The sequence below is a fragment of the Microcaecilia unicolor genome, chromosome 7 (genome assembly GCF_901765095.1).
Source record: "Microcaecilia unicolor chromosome 7, aMicUni1.1, whole genome shotgun sequence".
NCBI classification, from domain to species: Eukaryota; Metazoa; Chordata; class Amphibia; order Gymnophiona; family Siphonopidae; genus Microcaecilia; species Microcaecilia unicolor.
The window spans coordinates 43,175,397-43,194,357 of record NC_044037.1 but is presented as its reverse complement, the minus strand read 5'-3'; the positions used below and the strand labels follow the sequence as shown (position 1 = coordinate 43,194,357).

The 18,961-nt window shown below is 46.6% G+C and overlaps 1 protein-coding gene across 4 annotated transcripts in view; it reads right to left on the bottom strand.

The window, feature by feature from the left end:
* Nucleotides 1-18,961, bottom strand: part of MAP7D3 (MAP7 domain containing 3) — a 387,643-nt gene that overhangs the window by 246,826 nt on the left and 121,856 nt on the right. For all 4 annotated transcript variants that reach the window (XM_030210055.1, XM_030210053.1, XM_030210056.1 and 1 more), the window contains exon 7: nt 10,726-10,824. In XM_030210055.1, coding sequence (XP_030065915.1) covers nt 10,726-10,824 — 99 coding nt within the window. The remainder of the gene's footprint in view (nt 1-10,725; nt 10,825-18,961) is intronic.

Genomic DNA, 18,961 nt, shown 5'->3' with positions numbered 1-18,961 from the left:
GGCATACTTTCCTCGTGTCTTTGTAATCCGGCCCTATTTTAGTTTTTTAGTATGACCTTTTGGTCTGTCTAGTTGCGTATTTGTATTTCCTTTGCAATTGTTCCCATGCGTTGAGTGTTTGTTCATCTTTCCATGCGCTAAATGTTGAGATTTGGGCGTACCCAACTGTATTATCGAAATGAAAGATGGGCGCCCATCTTGTTTTGATAATACGGGTTTCCCCGCCCCTTAATGGAGCCGTCCTGCGAGAACGGCCCCAGGAAAACTTGGACGCCCCGTTCGATTATGCCCCTCTATGGCTCTTTCAATGCAAATGACTGTGCAAGGCACATTCATTATTTTGGACATACAGTTTAGGGAAACATGGTCGTGAAGCATTCTAAAAAGAAAGCTGACACCACCTTAGGAAGGAACTCAGGACATCCTGCGCATACATCTAATTGTTGAGAAACTGTATAGGAAGAATCAGTTACTAAGGCCTTTGTGAACAAATTCTACATGCCAAAGTGACCACCTCCTTGCCAAAGTGACCACCTCCAAAATTAAGACCATCCAGATCAGATAGAAGCAAGTCCTGCATAAAATGAACAACTAAAAAGGTTGCAACCACTTTAGATGAGGTGTGCAGCAAAATTAAAAATAACCAACTATATAATATGCAATTCCACAAACATTGTGTCACAGTAGTGGCATTATTTAGGAATTTTACATACTGAAAAAAGCATAGCTTCAGAATCATTCCTGACACTTGTTTGTGCTCATTATGCTCTATCATCGGAAAAAACCTCCCCTTAGCATACTAAAGTTAAATCAGTGTGATAAGCAGCATGGATGAACATATGTTGATGAAGCAGTAGGATCTCACAGCAAAATGCTGGCCATTGTCGGGACGACCTAAGCAATGGGAGCACTGAAAGTTAAGTTTTTAATTTTGAATATTAATCACAATTCAATCTGAAGATTTTTCATGTGGAAATTTATAGTGCACTAGTCAATGATCAAGCATAATGAGCACAAGCAAGTGCAGAACTGAGACTTTTCCTTTCTGAAAATATAAAATTACTAAAGCATACCACTATTGTGACACATCTTTTTGCCAACTAAAGGCTATACATAGATAACTTCACTTTCTACATGGTGGTGGGGCATGTCCCAACTACACTAAAGTGAAACTAATGGAGTTGGTTTGTCAAAACCTGACTCTGAGAGATGAACGAAGTATTTAAGCAGTTTTTGTGATGGACATGAAAAGGGATATAGGGCCTCAGCATTACACTGCATGCAAATCTTCTCCACTTTTAACCATAAGATTGTCAAAAACAGCCTTTCCTAGAAGTCAGAAGTACCCAAGACTCACTATCACGCAAATTCATGGCAACTGTTACCCTCTCAACATCTAAGGGGGGGGGGGGGGGGGCAAAGTATCCAAATGGGTTAGTTTAGCACATATCACGACAATAATAAACTTCACCCCCTAAGGCATGTACAGTATGAACTCAGTCTTTCAAATTTATTGCTAACACTTGCATAATACTTGTATTGTGTCGGAGAGCATCTTTCTAGAGTTCAGAAGATTTAATATGTATAGGAAACCTATCCAGATGCGCTTGAAAATTCTTTGTAATCAAGCTGTGACATCCAAAACAATAGGAAATATTTCTGTATCTTGTCACATTTTCTTGCTCTTGGACTACATTTCTTGGTACTTGAGGACTTCTCTCTCTCCACACAATTGACAGAGTAATTGTTTGGGACTGACGTTTTACAAGCAATGAAGTTCTGCAATTTTTCTCGTTTACCACTACATCCAGCTCCCATGCATACTCCTTATCGGTTGGAATGGTGATGTCATAGGTGATAACCTCTTCATTCTCCAAAATTCACTTAGCACCATGATCCCAATACTTTTCTTGTGCAGCAATGCTGTAATGTTTACAAAGTTTCCGATGGACAGGCCTGTGATGTCTATGTGTAGAGTCCAAAAAGGTGCCTATTTTATAATGGTAAGCCAACACATTTACACTTGCTCCAAAGCTAGTATGTGTGTGTGTACATTGTACATGTACTCGCGTATTTTATAAAATACATGCCTTCACATCTCCTCCTCTGCTCAAACCACACCCTTGGTAAAGCGAATGCTACATACCTGTAGAAGGTATTCTCTGAAGACAGCAGGCTGATTGTACTCACTGATAGGTGACGTCCACGGTACCCCCTCCAATCGGAATCTTCACTAGCAAAGATGTTTGCTAGCCCTCGCGCGCCCATGCGGACCGCGCATGCGCGGCCGTCTTCCCGCCCGAACCGGCTCGTGTTTGTCAGTCCCGTATGTAGCAAGACAACTACAAGGGAAGACACAACTCCAAAGGGGAGGCGGGCGGGTTCGTGAAAACAATCAGCCTGCTGTCCTCGGAGAATACCTTCTACAGGTATGTAGCATTCGCTTTCTCCGAGGACAAGCAGGCTGCTTGTTCTCACTGATGGGGTATCCCTAGCCCCCAGGCTCACTCAAAACAACAAACATGGTCAATTGGGCCTCGCAACGGCGAGGACATAACTGAGATTGACCTAACAACTTATCCAACTAACTGAGAGTGTAACCTGGAACAGAATAAAAAATGGGCCTAGGGGGGTGGACTTGGATTCTAAACCCCAAACAGATTCTGAAGCACCGACTGCCTGAACCGACTGTTGCATCGGGTATCCTGCTGCAGGCAGTAATGAGATGTGAATGTGTGGACAGATGACCACGTCGCAGCCTTACAGATCTCTTCAATAGTGGCTGACTTCAAGTGGGCCACTGACGCTGCCATGGCTCTAACATTGTGAGCCGTGACATGACCCTCAAGAGCCAGCCCAGCCTGGGCGTAAGTGAAGGAAATGCAGTCTGCTAGCCAATTTGATAAGGTACGTTTCCCCACAGCCACTCCCCTCCTGTTGGGATCAAAAGAAACAAACATTTGGGCGGACTGTCTGTTGGGCTGTGTCCGCTCCAGATAGAAGGCCAATGCTCTTTTGCAGTCCAATGTGTGCAGCTGACGTTCAGCAGGGCAGGAATGCGGACGGGGAAAGAATGTTGGCAAGACAATTGACTGGTTCAGATGGAACTCCGACACCACCTTCGGCAAGAACTTAGGGTGAGTGCGGAGGACTACTCTATTATGATGAAATTTGGTGTAAGGAGCATGGGCTACCAGGGCCTGAAGCTCACTGACTCTACGAGCTGAAGTTACTGCCACCAAGAAAATGACCTTCCAGGTCAAGTACTTCAGATGGCAGGAGTACAGTGGCTCAAAAGGAGGTTTCATCAGCTGGGTGAGAACGACATTGAGATCCCATGACACTGTAGGAGGTTTGATGGGGGGCTTTGACAAAAGCAAACCTCTCATAAAGCGAACAACTAAAGGCTGTCCCGAGATCGGCTTACCTTCCACACGGTAATGGTATGCACTGATTGCGCTAAGGTGAACCCTTACAGAGTTGGTCTTAAGACCAGATTCAGACAAGTGCAGAAGGTAGTCAAGCAGGGTCTGTGTAGGACAAGAGCGAGGATCTAAGGCCTTGCTGTCACACCAGACGGTAAACCTCCTCCATAGAAAGAAGTAACTCCTCTTAGTGGAATCTTTCCTGGAAGCAAGCAAGATGCGGGAGACACCCTCTGACAGACCCAAAGAGGCAAAGTCTACGCTCTCAACATCCAGGCCGTGAGAGCCAGAGACTGGAGGTTGGGATGCAGAAGCGCCCCTTCGTTCTGGGTGATGAGGGTCGGAAAACACTCCAATCTCCACGGTTCTTCGGAAGACAACTCCAGAAGAAGAGGGAACCAGATCTGACGCGGCCAAAAAGGAGCAATCAGAATCATGGTGCCTCGGTCTTGCTTGAGTTTCAACAAAGTCTTCCCCACCAGAGGTATGGGAGGATAAGCATACAGCAGGCCTTCCCCCCAATCCAGGAGGAAGGCATCCGATGCCAGTCGGCCGTGGGCCTGAAGTCTGGAACAGAACTGAGGGACCTTGTGGTTGGCTCGAGATGCGAAGAGATCTACCAAGGGGGTGCCCACACTTGGAAGATCCGGCGCACTACTCTGGCGTTGAGCGACCACTCGTGAGGTTGCATAATCCTGCTCAACCTGTCGGCCAGACTGTTGTTTACGCCTGCCAGATATGTGGCTTGGAGAAACATGCCGTAACGGCGAGCCCACACCCACATGCTGACAGCTTCCTGACACAGGGGGCGAGATCCGGTGCCCCCCTGCTTGTTGATGTAATACATGGCAACCTGGTTGTCTGTCTGAATTTGGATAATTTGGTGGGACAGCCGATCTCTGAAAGCCTTCAGAGCGTTCCAGATCGCTCGTAACTCCAGGAGATTGATCTGTAGACCTTGTTCCTGTAGGGACCAGCTTCCCTGGGTGTGAAGCCCATCAACATGAGCTCCCCACCCCAGGAGAGACGCATCCGTAGTCAGCACTTTTTGTGGCTGAGGAATTTGGAAAGGGCATCCCAGAGTCAAATTGGACCAAATCGTCCACCAGTGCAGGGATTCGAGAAAACCCGTGGACAGGTGGATCACATCCTCTAGATCCCCAGCAGCCTGAAACCACTGGGAAGCTAGGGTCCATTGAGCAGATCGCATGCGAAGACGAGCCATGGGAGTCACATGAACTGTGGAGGCCATGTGGCCAAGCAATCTCAACATCTGCCGAGCTGTGATCTGCTGGGACGCTCGCACCCGCGAGACGAGGGACAACAGATTGTTGGCCCTTGTCTCCGGAAGATAGGCACGAGCCATCCGAGAATCCAGCAGAGCTCCTATGAATTCGAGTCTCTGTACTGGGAGAAGATGGGACTTTGGATAATTTATCACAAACCCCAGTAGCTCCAGGAGTCGAATAGTCATCTGCATGGACTGTAGAGCTCCTGCCTTGGATGTGTTCTTCACCAGCCAATCGTCGAGATAAGGGAACACGTGCACTCCAAGCCTGCGGAGTGCTGCTGCTACCACAGCCAGGCACTTCGTGAACACCCTGGGCGCGGAGGCGAGCCCAAAGGGTAGCACACAGTACTGGAAGTGACGTGTTCCCAGACGGAATCAGAGATACTGTCTGTGAGCTAGCAGTATTGGAATATGCGTGTAAGCATCCTTTAAGTCCAGAGAGCATAGCCAATCTTTTTCCTGAATCATAGGAAGAAGGGTGCCCAGGGAAAGCATCCTGAACTTTTTCTTGACCAGATATTTGTTCAGGGCCCTTAGGTCTAGGATGGGACCCATCCCCCCTGTTTTCTTTTCCACAAGGAAGTACCTGGAATAGAATCCCAGCCCTTCTTGCCCCGGTGGCACGGGCTCGACCGCATTGGCGCTGAGAAGGGCGGAGAGTTCCTCTGCAAGTACCTGCTTGTGCTGGAAGCTGAAAGACTGAGCTCCCGGTGGGCAATTTGGAGGCATGGAGGCCAAATGAGGGCGTATCCTTGCCGAACTATTTGAAGAACCCAACGGTTGGAGGTTATAAGAGGCCACCTTTAGTGAAAAACTTTCAACCTCCCCCCGACCGGCAGATCGTCCGGCACGGACACTTTGATATCGGCTATGCTCTGCTGGAGCCAGTCAAAAGCTCGCCCCCTGCTTTTGCTGGGGAGCTGTGGGGCCTTGCTGAGGCGCACGCTGCTGACGAGAGCGCGCACGCTGGGGCTTAGCCTGGACCGCAGGGGGAGGATTGTACCTACGTTTACCAGAAGAGTAGGGAACAGCCCTCCTTCCCCCATAAAACGTCTACCTGATGAGGTAGATGCTGAAGGCTGCCGGCGGGAGAATTTGTCGAAAGCGTTATCCCGCTGGTATCACCTGTTCGACCTTTTCCCCAAAAATGTTATCCGCTTGGCAAGGGGAGTCCGCAATCCGCTGCTGGATCCTATTCTCCAGGTCGGAGGCACGCAGCCATGAGAGTCTGCGCATCACCACACCTTGAGCAGCGGCCCTGGACGCAACATCGAAGGTATCATATACCCCTCTGGCCAGGAATTTCCTACATGCCTTCAGCTGCCTGACCACCTCCTGAAACGACTTGGCTTGCTCAGAAGGGAGCTTGTCCACCAAGTCCGCCAGCTGCCGCACATTGTTCCGCATATGGTTGCTCGTGTAGATCTGGTATGATTGAATCTTGGGCACGAGCATGGAAGAATGATAGGCCTTCCTCCCAAAGGAGTCTAAGGTTCTGGAGTCTCTGCCCGGGGGCACCGAAGCATGCTCTCTAGAACTCTTAGCCTTCTTCAGGGCCAGATCCACCACACCAGAGTTGTGAGGCAACTGAGTGCGCATCAGCTCTGGGTCCCCATGGATCCGATACTGGTATTCTATCTTCTTGGGAATGTGGGGATTAGTTAGTGGCTTGGTCCAGTTCGCCAGCAATGTCTTTTTTAGGACATGATGCATGGGTACTGTGGACGCTTCCTTAGATGGAGAAGGATAGTCCAAGAGCTCAAACATCTCAGCCCTTGGCTCATCCTCCGCGACCACCGGGAAGGGGATGGCCGTAGATATCTCCCGGACAAAGGCCGAGAAAGACAGACTCTCGGGAGGAGAACGTTGCCTTTCAGGGGAGGGAGTGGGATCAGAGGGAAGGCCATCAGACTCCTCGTCAGAGAAATATCTGATGTCCTCCTCGTCCTCCCACGAGGCCTCACCATCGGTATCAGACACAAGTTCACGAACCTATGTCTGAAGCCGCGCCCATTCCGACTCCGTGGAAACACGGCCACGGTGGGAGCGTCAAGAGGTGGACTCCCTGGCCGGCAGCGGCAAAGCTCCCTCCCCCGACGTCGTCGGGGAGTCCACCTGGGAGGCAGCCAAAGCCGTACCGGGGACCTCGCCCTGGGCACAGAGCCAGCCGTCGCCTCACTCGACGGCACCGGAGGCGCAGGCACCCCCGGTACCGGAGGAGAAGGACGTAACAGCTCTTCCAGGATGCCTGGAAGAACGGTCCGGAGACTCTCGTGCAGAGCGGCTGTGGAGAAAGACTGAGAAGCCGGTGCAGGCGTCGAGGTCAGAATCTGTTCCGGGCGCGGAGGCGGTACCGGGCTGTCTGGGGTAGAGCGCACCGACACCTCCTGGATGGAGGGTGAGCGGTCCTCCCGGTGCCGATGCCTGCTGGGTGCCGATTCCCTCGGCGACCCAGAGCTCCCGGTACCAAGTCGGGAAGGTGACCGGTGACAATGCTTCTTCGACTTCTTCGAGCGAAGCATATCACCGTAGCTCCCCGGTACCGATGAGGAGGATGTTGAATCCAGACGTCGCTTCCTCGGGGCCGGGTCCGAAGATGGTCGATCCCAGGGGGGCTGTACCGCAGGAGCCCTCAGGGCAGGAGGAGACCTACCCGAAGGCTCACCACCACCAGCAGGGGAATGGACAGCCCTCACCTGCACTCCAGACGAAGCACCACCGTCAGACGACATCAGCACCAGCGGGGGTCCCGGTACCACCGACGCCGACACACTCTTCCGAAGTCTCGCGATGCAGGAGGAATACGCCTCGATGCCATCGACGCCGATGCAATCCCTGAAGACTTCGGTGCTGCCGACGCCGATGCACTCAACGAATCTCGAGATGCTGTTGCCATCGAAGCGCCGGAGAACAGAACGTTCCACTGGGCTAATCTCGCTACCCGAGTCCTCTTCTGCAAAACAGCACAAAGACTACAGGCCTGCGGGCGGTGCCCAGCCCCCAGACACTGAAGACAAAAAGCGTGCCTATCAGTGAGCGAGATTATCCGGGCGCACTGGGTGCACTTCTTGAAGCCGCTGGAAAGCTTTGATGACATGGGCGGAAAAATCGCGCCAGCGAAATCAAAATTCGCGATGATGACAATAGGCACCGAAAAAGAAAAGGGAGAAAAACCCGTAGGGGCGGCCAACAAGGCCGCTCCCGAAAGCGAAAGGACACTTACGCTGGGAAAAAGCTAGAAATACGGGAAAAAAGGGAACCTTCCTCTTTTTTTTTTTTTAAACAAACACAGAAAAAGTAGAAAACGAGAAAGACGAGTGAGGTCTTCTAAGGGGCACGTAACGGCGGCAAAACACGACCGTCCCGAGCGCAGACAAAAGAAGACTGACAAACACGAGCCGGTTCGGGCGGGAAGACGGTCGCGCATGCGCGGTGCACATGGGCACGCGAGGGCTAGCAAATGTCTTTGCTAGTGAAGATTCCAATTGGAGGGGGTTCCGTGGACGTCACCCATCAGTGAGAACAAGCAGCCTGCTTGTCCTCGGAGAATGTCAATATACAGATCATTTATATGCAAACAAATACATTCCATGCATGTTTTTATGCACATATGCAGTCACAGAATCTCATAAAAACTCTTTTCAGCATGTAAGATAGGTTTACAAATGGGAAAAAAATATACACTAGGGGGCTGCCTTTTGATTAAAACTTTTAATTACGATTAATATCAGAATTACAGGTATTTTGTTCATTTATTTAGCTATTTCCCACTGCAGCTGCTTGTGACTGACTCTAGGCAAGTCACTTAATTCTCCATTGCCCCAGGTGTAAAAAGTAGCTGTATTTAATACGTAGACTGCTTTGACTAACCACAGAAAGATAGTTTATCAAATCTCATCCCACTTCCTTTCCCTAAAAGACTGATAATTTCCCTTTCTCCCATCCCCAGATCCAACATCTCTCCCTTACCTCCCTCTCCCCTTTTCTCAAGTCAATTATCTCTCTTTCCTTCTTCTCTCCAATTGTCCAGCACCTCTCTCTCCTTCCCCACCCACCCCCAAGAACAGCGACACAAACTTGGTAGGGAGTAGCACCAAGCTCTTCTTGTGGCTGCTGGAGCTCACTGCCTCGGCAAAGCGTCTACAAGCGGCTCCTTCCGTTCTGTTCACGGGTCTGCAGCTCAATCCCTTACCCTCTGCCTGGGGTTCAGCATCTGACTCCTCTCTCAATCCCCCTCCACCCACTGTACCTTAAAGGTGGTCTTCTGTTGGTCCCCAGCAGCACTGCATATATACTGCCTATAGCCTGCTCCTAAGCTTCAGAGCAGGCCATAGGCAGTGTATATGTGTATTGCTGCTGCTGGGGACCAACAGAAGACCACCTTTAAGGTAAACCAGTATATTGGGGAGGGGTGTTTGATGTTGAATTGTGAGTGGAAGGAAAGATGCTAGATTGCGGTGAGGACACAAGTTGGGAGTGGAAGAGAGCAGAAGAGATGTTTGGAGACACTGCAAAGTGATTATTTTTTTAAATCAAGATTTAGAATTAATATATTAATCACAGAGTTAACTGAGATTAACTTGCAGCCCTACTTTATACAATTATTCCCCAAGAGTAAAGTAAACACTGAAGGAAGACAATTCTATACAGAAATTACACATTTAAGAGTAAACCTGTACTTCAATAAGAAAAACAAAAACTGAGGACACCCAATGCAAGAAGGGCTACACATGCACAGTGAAGTTTCAGTTTCTAGATGCTGCTCTAAGCTGTGGAAGCTTTTACCTGTATGGGTTCTGCCAGGTGACATCATCCACTTGATATTCTGCTTGTCCTTGGAGACAAAGCTGTTCTATACACCTAAGTTTCTTATAAAATTATCTCCTAAATTTTAGGTTCTCTAAAATATAATTACTTAAAGAAAATGGCAAACATAGTTGAAACTTCCTTACAGATAATAAATAATGATTTACATCATGCAACATATTTTGAGAGTAAGTAGAATTCTGAGTTGTGTTTGTACTTTATATACAAAATAAAAATAACATGTTGAAAGTCAAGACTATATTGCCTTATTCTCTAAGGCTGCTATTATTAAGCTGCATTAGCTGTTTAACATGGGAATTACTGTGTGCTAATAGTTATATGGCACTGCACTGTTAGCAAATGCTAACTGTGATGTTAAATAGTTCATGTGGAAAACACCATTTTTGGAAGGACTGTAGACTGCGCCTTGAAGTAAAACAGATGTCATTATTATATGCTAATTGCTAATTCCTTAATCTTCACTTCCCCAATTGCAAAGGTCTAAAATACAAACTAATGCATGCGTCAAACTTTTCCTACCTGAGTACACAGATATGGAATGCACTGCCACGCAACCTAAAAATGATCTACGAACTGACTAACTTCCGTAAACTATTGAAGACCCATCTCTTTAATACGGCATACCACAAAGATCAACAAATGTGAATATACACAACTCCTCCACAAATATACAGAATTGTCTTATAATTTCTGCTTTTTATATTACTATCATGATTTCTTACTATAATACTACCCAAAATCCTTCTGCTACATTAAATGTCTATTTCCTAATCTATTTCTACTACTCATGATATATTGTAAGCCACATTGAGCCAGCAAAGAGGTAGGAAAATGTGGGATACAAATGCAATAAATAATAGATAAATAAATAAATGTGGCAGGTTAACATTGTGCAGTTAGCTACATTTCAAGTAATGTGTACAACTGCATTTCAAAAAACTTTTACGCAATATTAACTACAAAGCACCTCTCTCACACTGCTAGGAACATTCCCAACAGTTACCACAAAAGTTTTTCACTTATTATGCCTCAACCTTTGCAGTTAGGTACAAAATCATAGGACCCTAAATGTATTGTATAATTACAGTAGTTAACATCTTTTTTATTATTAGAAAATTCAAATTTCATTTATGTAATCTTGTACTGTAAGTCAGAAATCTGCACAGTGAGAGTTTCCTGCACCTTTCTGTTCCACATGTGCCATTTTGGATAGAAGCTGCTGTGAATGAACAGGAACTTTGTTACTCAGTCTGTTCAATGAGGCACTTCTCTGTTTTATACCTGTAAGTAAAAGTGTAAATGATGTGATTAAAATAACCAATACTTTATAAAGAAAATTAGAAACTATAATATTATCTCAATATCAGTTATAAGCAATAATAATACAACAAAATCAAATCCCAAATATTTATAATCAATCAATGCACCCTGAAGTACTTTTTGATCAAAAATACAGATAATGAACCTGGACGGAAAAAGAAGCCAAACATGGCAGTATGGCATTAAAACAAATTTATGCAGGCAGCTTTACTTCAACACCCATTGCGACTACTTTTCAGCCAGCACTCAAACATTCATCATAGAATATGCACAATGACACTGTTATGAAGTGAACTTGCCTGTTTGTTGCACCGCTATTTTATCAAGATATGGTTGAGACCAGTGTCAAACTTTGTGCATTTTATTTATGAATAACCTTCTACAACAGTGTCACTGTGCTTCTGTAATGAATGTTTATAAGTGGTCGTTCTGCTGCAGCCCTTAGTACAGGAAGTTGCTGAAATATGGCCACATCAGGTGCTTTACTTCATGCCATATTGTTGCGTCCTTCTACCATTCAGCTCCATCATTTGCAACTGTGCTATCTGCTAGAGATTGCCTCTTCTTTCTATCCAAAAAAATATAGAGAGATAACGTTATATACTGGGGTTTTTTCACTATTCAAAAAAATATAGAGAGATAACTTTACATACTGTTTTTTTTCCAACTGAAGCTAAACACTGAAAAAACACATTGCCTTATCCTCTCATCTCAATATAACAAGTACAAACATAAGTACATAAGTAATGCCACACTGGGAAAAGACCAAGGGTTCATCGAGCTCAGCATCCTGTCCACAACCATAAATACTCCAGGACATACCCTCCCTACCTCAGACAGTTTAAAAATACTCAGCGTCACACTTGATCGCAACCTTACTCTCGATACCCAAGTAAACTCAGTAACAAAGAAAATGTTCTACTCAATGTGGAAGCTCAAACGATTAAAATCTTTCTTCCTAAGAGCAACCTTTCGATATCTAATACAATCAATGGTCCTAAGCCATGCAAATTATTGCAACGGAATCTACGCGGGTTGCAAAGAACAACTCATAAAAAACTCCAGACCACCCAAAACACAGCAGCCAGATTGATATTTAACAGAACGCGCTTCGAAAATGCCAAACCTCTTCGAGAAAAGTTGCACTGGCTCCCAATCAAAGAACGGATCACCTTCAAAATCTGCACCTTAGTCCACAAAATCATATACGGCATAGTCCCAGGATATATGACAGACCTCATAGATCTGCCAATAAGAAACAAAGTCAAATTGTCAAGATCCTGCCTAAACCTACATTTTCAAAATTGCAAAGGACTGAAATACAAAACAACTTACGCATCCAGATTCTTCTACATAAGTGCAAAACTATGGAATGGCCTCCCAAAAGCTGTGAGAACAATGCACGACCACTTGAACTTCAGGAAATCACTAAAAACCAACCTCTTCAAAATGGCCTACCCCAACGACCCTACGTAAACCTCTTCACCCAGCAGCACAGCATGACTATCATTGTACTGGACAACACGCAATCTTTATCCCTTGCGATCCTCTACTTATAATTCGTACGATCACTATATAACTTTGTATCTGTTATCAACTGACTGAGCAAATGCCTTGACGGTACTAAGTAAGCCACACTGAACCTGCAAATAAGTGGGAAAATGTGGGGTACAAATGCAATAAATAAAATAATAAAAGTAATACTACTACTTTTTTGAGAAATTGGAAATAAAGGCAAGAAATTCTGATGCTGTTCTCACTGACATGGAAATGATTCTATGAAAACTTCACAACTGCTTATGCTACAAAAACTTAAAACAACAAAGATTTAAATTAAAAAGACTGCAGAAATATGGCACATAAACCTTAACTATAAATAGCTCATCTAGAGACTTTGAAGGTAACCTAAATGTATCATTTAGCAATTAAATTTTAAAAACACACAGGGGTCCCTTTACTAAGCCACGGTAAAAATGTTTTGGGCATGTGCCAGGTCAGATTTTACTGCGTGTGTAAAAAAGAGCTTTTTTAAAATGGGACAGGGAAAGGGCATGTGGTAAAACTGAAACCAGCGTGCGCCTAAAACCAGCTTGAGTTCTTAATGCCACTCACTGATCTAGGAGGAAGGGCTCACATGCGGTGAGCGGTCAGCATGTGCCAACTGTAAATTACTGCCGGAAAGACCGCACGTGGAAGGAAATAAATAAATCATCCAGGCGTTGCAAATCTGAAATTACTGCCATTGGGGGGGGGGGGGGGGGGGGCGGTAGACTGGCAGTAATCTCATTTTGGCAAGTGTGCTGCACAGACGTAGAGCCTAACATGCCTTTGTAAAAGGACCCCATAATTTGTCAGCTTAGGATTCCAGGTACCAAGTAAGTGAAGATTCACATTCAGAGTCTATTTTAATCCTACAAGAATTCTACACTAAAAAAAAAAAATTCTGTGCACAAAAATTTAACCAATATTACAGCCTCCCCTCCCTGTACACAGATACCATCCATATTTTTCCCAGTCCCCCCTCCCAGCACCCATAGCATCCATCTTTTTTTTTATAGCCCCTCCCTCCACCACCTCCTTTATTTATTTTTACAGCCCCCTCCCTCCAAAGAATCCACTTTTTCTTTACAGCCTCCTCCCTTCACAGCACCCGTGAGGTAGGAGAACTGGAGGAGGAGCACCTGCATCGGGAGTACCTCTTCGGGGCAGGAAAGAACCCCACTCTTTCCTGCCTGCTGCTGCTGCTCTGGGCTGGTGCCACTGCTATTTCCAAATGGCTATCAAGACTTCCTGCAGTAGTCTCACGAGATTGAAGTCTTAGCAGCCATTTAGCCATTTTGAAGAAGCTGTGACAGCGGGCAGGAAAGGGGTTTTTTCCTGCCCCCAAAGAGGCCACTAGACCACCAGGGCGTGCTCAGGTAGGCTCGGGGAGGGCCCACCGAGGCTTGGGGAGGTGGGGGGACCAGCCAGCCAGCACCGCAGACTTGGAGGGGCAGAGGGGGAACCAGCCAGCTCCGCAGGCTTGGAGGGGCGGCGGTGTGTTGTGTGTGTGTGTGTGTGGGGAGGGATGTCCAGCCAGCTCTCCTCAGAGGCAGAGCGCAGATTCTGAACAAAAATATTAAATTCTGTGTGACTGTGGAATTCTGCGCAAATTCCGGTAGGAGAACTATCTGTAGCTCTTCTAACCACTGGCAGTAAACTACTGTATTTGCTAGTAATTGAATATAGTCTTATATGCACATAGAAAAAGCATCCAAATAAATAAATAAATAGATGCCATTTTGAACTACAAAGAAATGCCTATAAGAGATTGCAGTTATTTTTACAAAACATTTGTTAAAAATGTAAAGATTCTTACAAAAGAAAGAAGAAAATGAATGACAAACTGAGGTCTTCATATTATACCTAAATTGTTGGCACTATAGATTAAGAATACCTATATATACATACATAAATACTGAATACACAATTTTTATTTCTTGGGATTTATTAACTGCCGTTATGAAGAGATTCACCCAAGGCAGTGTACAGCGGGTACAGTTTAACTTACAATTTCGTTAACAGCATAACAATAGTAAAATAACCAAGAATAAACTAATAGAATAAAAGAAGTAAACTTGAAAACAGTAAACTGAAACCTAATAATCAAACTACTGTGAAACAGTATCAAAAATATACACATTTAAGAGCACTGGAATTCAAATACCAGAGATATAATACAATGTTAGCATAATACTAAACAGACATCTAATAAGCATGCATTAGAACTAATAAAGATATGATGCTAGAGATTTTATACAATACGGTTTACTATATAGCTGAGGGACCAAGAGAAGATATATGATGGGAACAAGATGCGTGGTAGAGTCTGCTGGGATAATGTGGTGGTTAGCTGTACTTACATAGTAACACAGTAGATGACAGCAGAAAAAGACCTGCACGGTCCATCCAGTCTGCCCAAGAAATGTGCCACTTTTTTGTGTATACCTTACCTTGATTTGTACCTGTCTTTTTCAGGGCACAGACCGTACAAGTCTGCCCAGCACTATCCCCGCCTCCCTCCATCGGCTCTGGCACAGACCGAATAAGTCTGCCCAGCACTATCCCCGCTTCCCACTTCCGGCTCTGTTATCCAATCTCGGCTAAGCTCCTGAGGATCCATTTCTTCTGAACAGGATTCCTTTATGTTTATCCCACGCATGTTTGAATTCCGTTACCGTTTTCATCTCCACCACCTCCCGCGGGAAGGCATTCCAAGCATCCACCACTCTCTCCGTGAAAAAATACTTCCTGACATTTTTCTTGAGTCTGCCCCCCTTCAATCTCATTTCATGTCCTCTCGTTCTAACGCCTTCGTATCTCCGGAAAAGGTTCGTTTGCGGATTAATACCTTTCAAATATTTGAACGTCTGTATCATATCACCCCTGTTTCTCCTTTCCTCCAGGGTATACATGTTCAGGTCAGCAAGTCTCTCCTCATACGTCTTGTAACGCAAATCCCATACCATTCTCGTATCTTTTCTTTGCACCGCTTCGATTCTTTTTACATCCTTAGCAAGATACGGCCTCCAAAACTGAACACAATACTCCAGATGGGGCCTCACCAATGACTTATACAGGGGCATCAACACTCCCTTTCTTCTGCTGGTCACACCTCTCTCTATACAGCCTAACAACCTTCTAGATACAGCCACCGCCTTGTCACACTGTTTCGTCGCCTTCAAATCCTCAGATACTATCACCCCAAGATCCCTCTCCCCATCTGCACCTATCAGACTCTCGCCGCCTAACACATACATCTCCCGTGGATTTCTATTTCCTAAGTGCATCACTTTGCATTTCTTGGCATTGAATTTTAATTGCCAAACCTTAAACCATTCTTCTAGCTTCTTCAGATCCTTTTTCATGTTTTCCACTCCCTCCGGGGTGTCCACTCTGTTACAGATCTTAGTATCATCCGCAAATAGGCAAACTTTATCTTCTAACCCTTCGGCAAGGTCACTCACAAATATATTGAACAGAATCGGCCCCAGCACCGATCCTTGAGGCACTCCACTACTCACCTTTCCCTCCTCTGAGCGAACTCCATTCACCACCACCCTCTGGCGTCTGTCCGTCAACCAGTTCCTAATCCAGTTCACAGAAGTATGGGAGGATATGCATACAGGAGGCCTCTCCCCCAAAGAAGGAGAAAGGCATCCAACGCTAGCCTGCCGTGGGCCTGAAGTCTGGAACAGAACTGAGGGACCTTGTGATTGATCTGAGTGGCAAAAAGATCCACCGAGGAGGTGCCCTACTCTCGCAAGATCTTGCGTACCACGCCCGAGTTGAGCGACCACTCGTGAGGTTTCATTATCCTGCTCAACCTGTTGGCCAGACTGTTGTTTACACCTGCCAGATACGTGGCTTTGAGAAGCATGCCGTGACAGCAAGCCCAAAGCCACATCTGGACGGCTTCCCGACACAGGGGGTGAGATCCGGTGCCTCCCTACTTGTTGACGTAGTACATGGCAACCTGATTGTCTGTCTAAATTTGAATAATTTGATTGGACAGCCGATCTCTGAAAGCCTTTAGAGCATTCCAGATCGCTCGCAACTCCAGGAGATTGATCTGAAGACCTGATTCCTGGAGGGACCCACTAGATAAGTGGCTCGAAGGAACATGCATTGATTGCAAGCCCAATGCCCCATCTGGACAGCCTCAACACAGAATGCGTGATCCGGTGCCCACCTGCTTGTTGGTGTAATACATTGCAACCCAATTATCTGTTTGAATGAGAACAATTTGGTGAGTCAGCCGATCTCCGAAAGCCTTTAGCGCATTTCACATTGCCCGAAGCTCCAGGAGATATCTAAAAATTTGTTTCCTGGGACGACCAAGCACCTTGAGTATGAAGCCCGTCTACATGGGCTCCCCACCCTAGGAGTGATGCATCTGTGGTCAGCAATTTTTGCGGCTGAGGAATTTGGAAGGGACGTCCCAAAGTCAAATTGGATCGAATTGCCCACCATTGAAGGGAATTGCAAAATTCAGTGGGTAGCTGGATTGCATCCTCTAGATCCCCTGCGGCCTGAAACCACTGGGAAGCTAGGGTCCATTGAGCTGATCGCATGTGACGACGGGCCATGGGAGTCACATGGACTGTGGAGGCCATATGGCCTAGTAGTCTCAACATCTGCCGAGCTGTGACATGCTGAGACGCTCTGACCAATGAAACGAGAGACAGAAGGTCGTCCGTTCTCGCCTCTGGAAGACAGGTATGAGCGGTCTGTGAATCCAGCAGAGCTCCTATGAATTCTATTTTCTGAACTGGAAGAAGAAGGGACTTTGGGTAATTTATGACAAACCCCAGTAGCTCTAGGAGTTGAATAGTCATCTGCATGGACTGCAGAGCTCCTGCCTCTGAAGTGTTCTTAACCAGCCAATCGTCGAGATAGGGGAACACAATCACTCCCAGTCTGCGTAGCGACGCTGCAACTACCGCCAGGCATTTGGTAAACACCGTGGGCACAGACACGAGCCCAAAGAGCAGCACACAATACTGAAAGTGTTGTGTTCCCAGACGAAATCGTAGATACTGCCTGTGAGCTGGCAGTATCGGAATGTGAGTATAAGCATCTTTTAAGTCCAGAGAGCATAGACAATCATTTTCTGAATCATGGGAAGAAGGATGCCCAGGGAAAGTGTCAGGTTCTCAGGTTCAGAGCCCGCAGGGATGGGCTCTGGAGCAAACATGAGCCCTTGGTCTGCTGACGAGGAGCGACAGCAGCAGGCAAAACCCACCAACCAACACTGGGCTAGCACCCCGGCACAGGCAAAGGACTGCAGGCGCCGCCCAGCAAGCCGGAACACATGGACTGGAACACACCGGACCGGAACCCACACTGGACTGGAGCACTGAACACACCGGACTGGAACACTGGACTGGAGCACACCGGGCTGGAACACACTGGACTGGTCCGTACAGCTTCACCTGCACTTAGCCACTGCACCCCAAGAGTTGAGCCCCTGTGTTTGAGTGGCCGGCAGGACTTACTGGATACAGGATAACCCCGGGACAAGGACTAAAACCAGCTGGAAACAGAAGTGCTCCTAGGTACTAAACTAACCGGGTGCTCCTAACAATAAACCAACAGACGTGCTCCTAACAATAAACCAACAGAAGTGCTCCTGACCACAGTGCACCTATGCACTGAACTACAGCAGTGTCTCACAGCACTAAACTACCAAAGGTGCTTCCTAAGCACCAAACCAACAGAAGTGCTTCAAAAGGGAAAGCAGGGGAGCCACAAGGGAAAAGCAGGAAAGCTAAACCCATAAGCTAACACAGGTGCCCCAAAGCACTAAGCTACAGCAGTGCTCTACAGCACTAAACTAACCCAGGTGCTACTAAGCACCAAGCTACAGAAGCTCTACAACCCTAAACTAACAACGGTGCTCCTAAGCACCAAACAATAGAAGAGCTCCTAGCACTAAAAGGGAAGACAGGGGAGCCACAAGGGAAAAAACAGGGAAGTTAAACACAGAAGTCAGAAGTGCTTCCAACGCACCAAACACAGCAGTGCTACCAAAGCACTAAACACCACAGAGCTTCCAAAGCCCTACACACAGCAGTGCTTACAAAACACCAAACACAGCAGTGCTTCCAAAGCACTAAACACAACAGAGCTTCCAAAGCCCTACACACAGCAGTGCTTCCAAAGCACCAAGAAGGAAAAGCAAGGGAACCACCAGGGAAAAGCAGGAAAGCTAAACACACAAGTCACACGTGCACACTGCACTAAGACTAACCTGGACCTAAAGCAAGAGTAGCAAAACATAGTAACATAGTAACATAGTAGATGACGGCAGAAAAAGACCTGCATGGTCCATCCAGTCTGCCCAACAAGATAAACTCATATGTGTATACCTTACCTTGATCTGTACCTGCCTTTTTCAGGGCACAGACCGTACAAGTCTGCCCAGCAGTATTTCCCGCCTCCCAACCACCAGTCCCGCCTCCCATCACCGGCTCTGGCACAGACCGTATAAGTCTGCCCTCCACTATCCTCGCCTCCCAACCACCAACCTCTCTTCCCCCACCTGCTCTGCCACCTC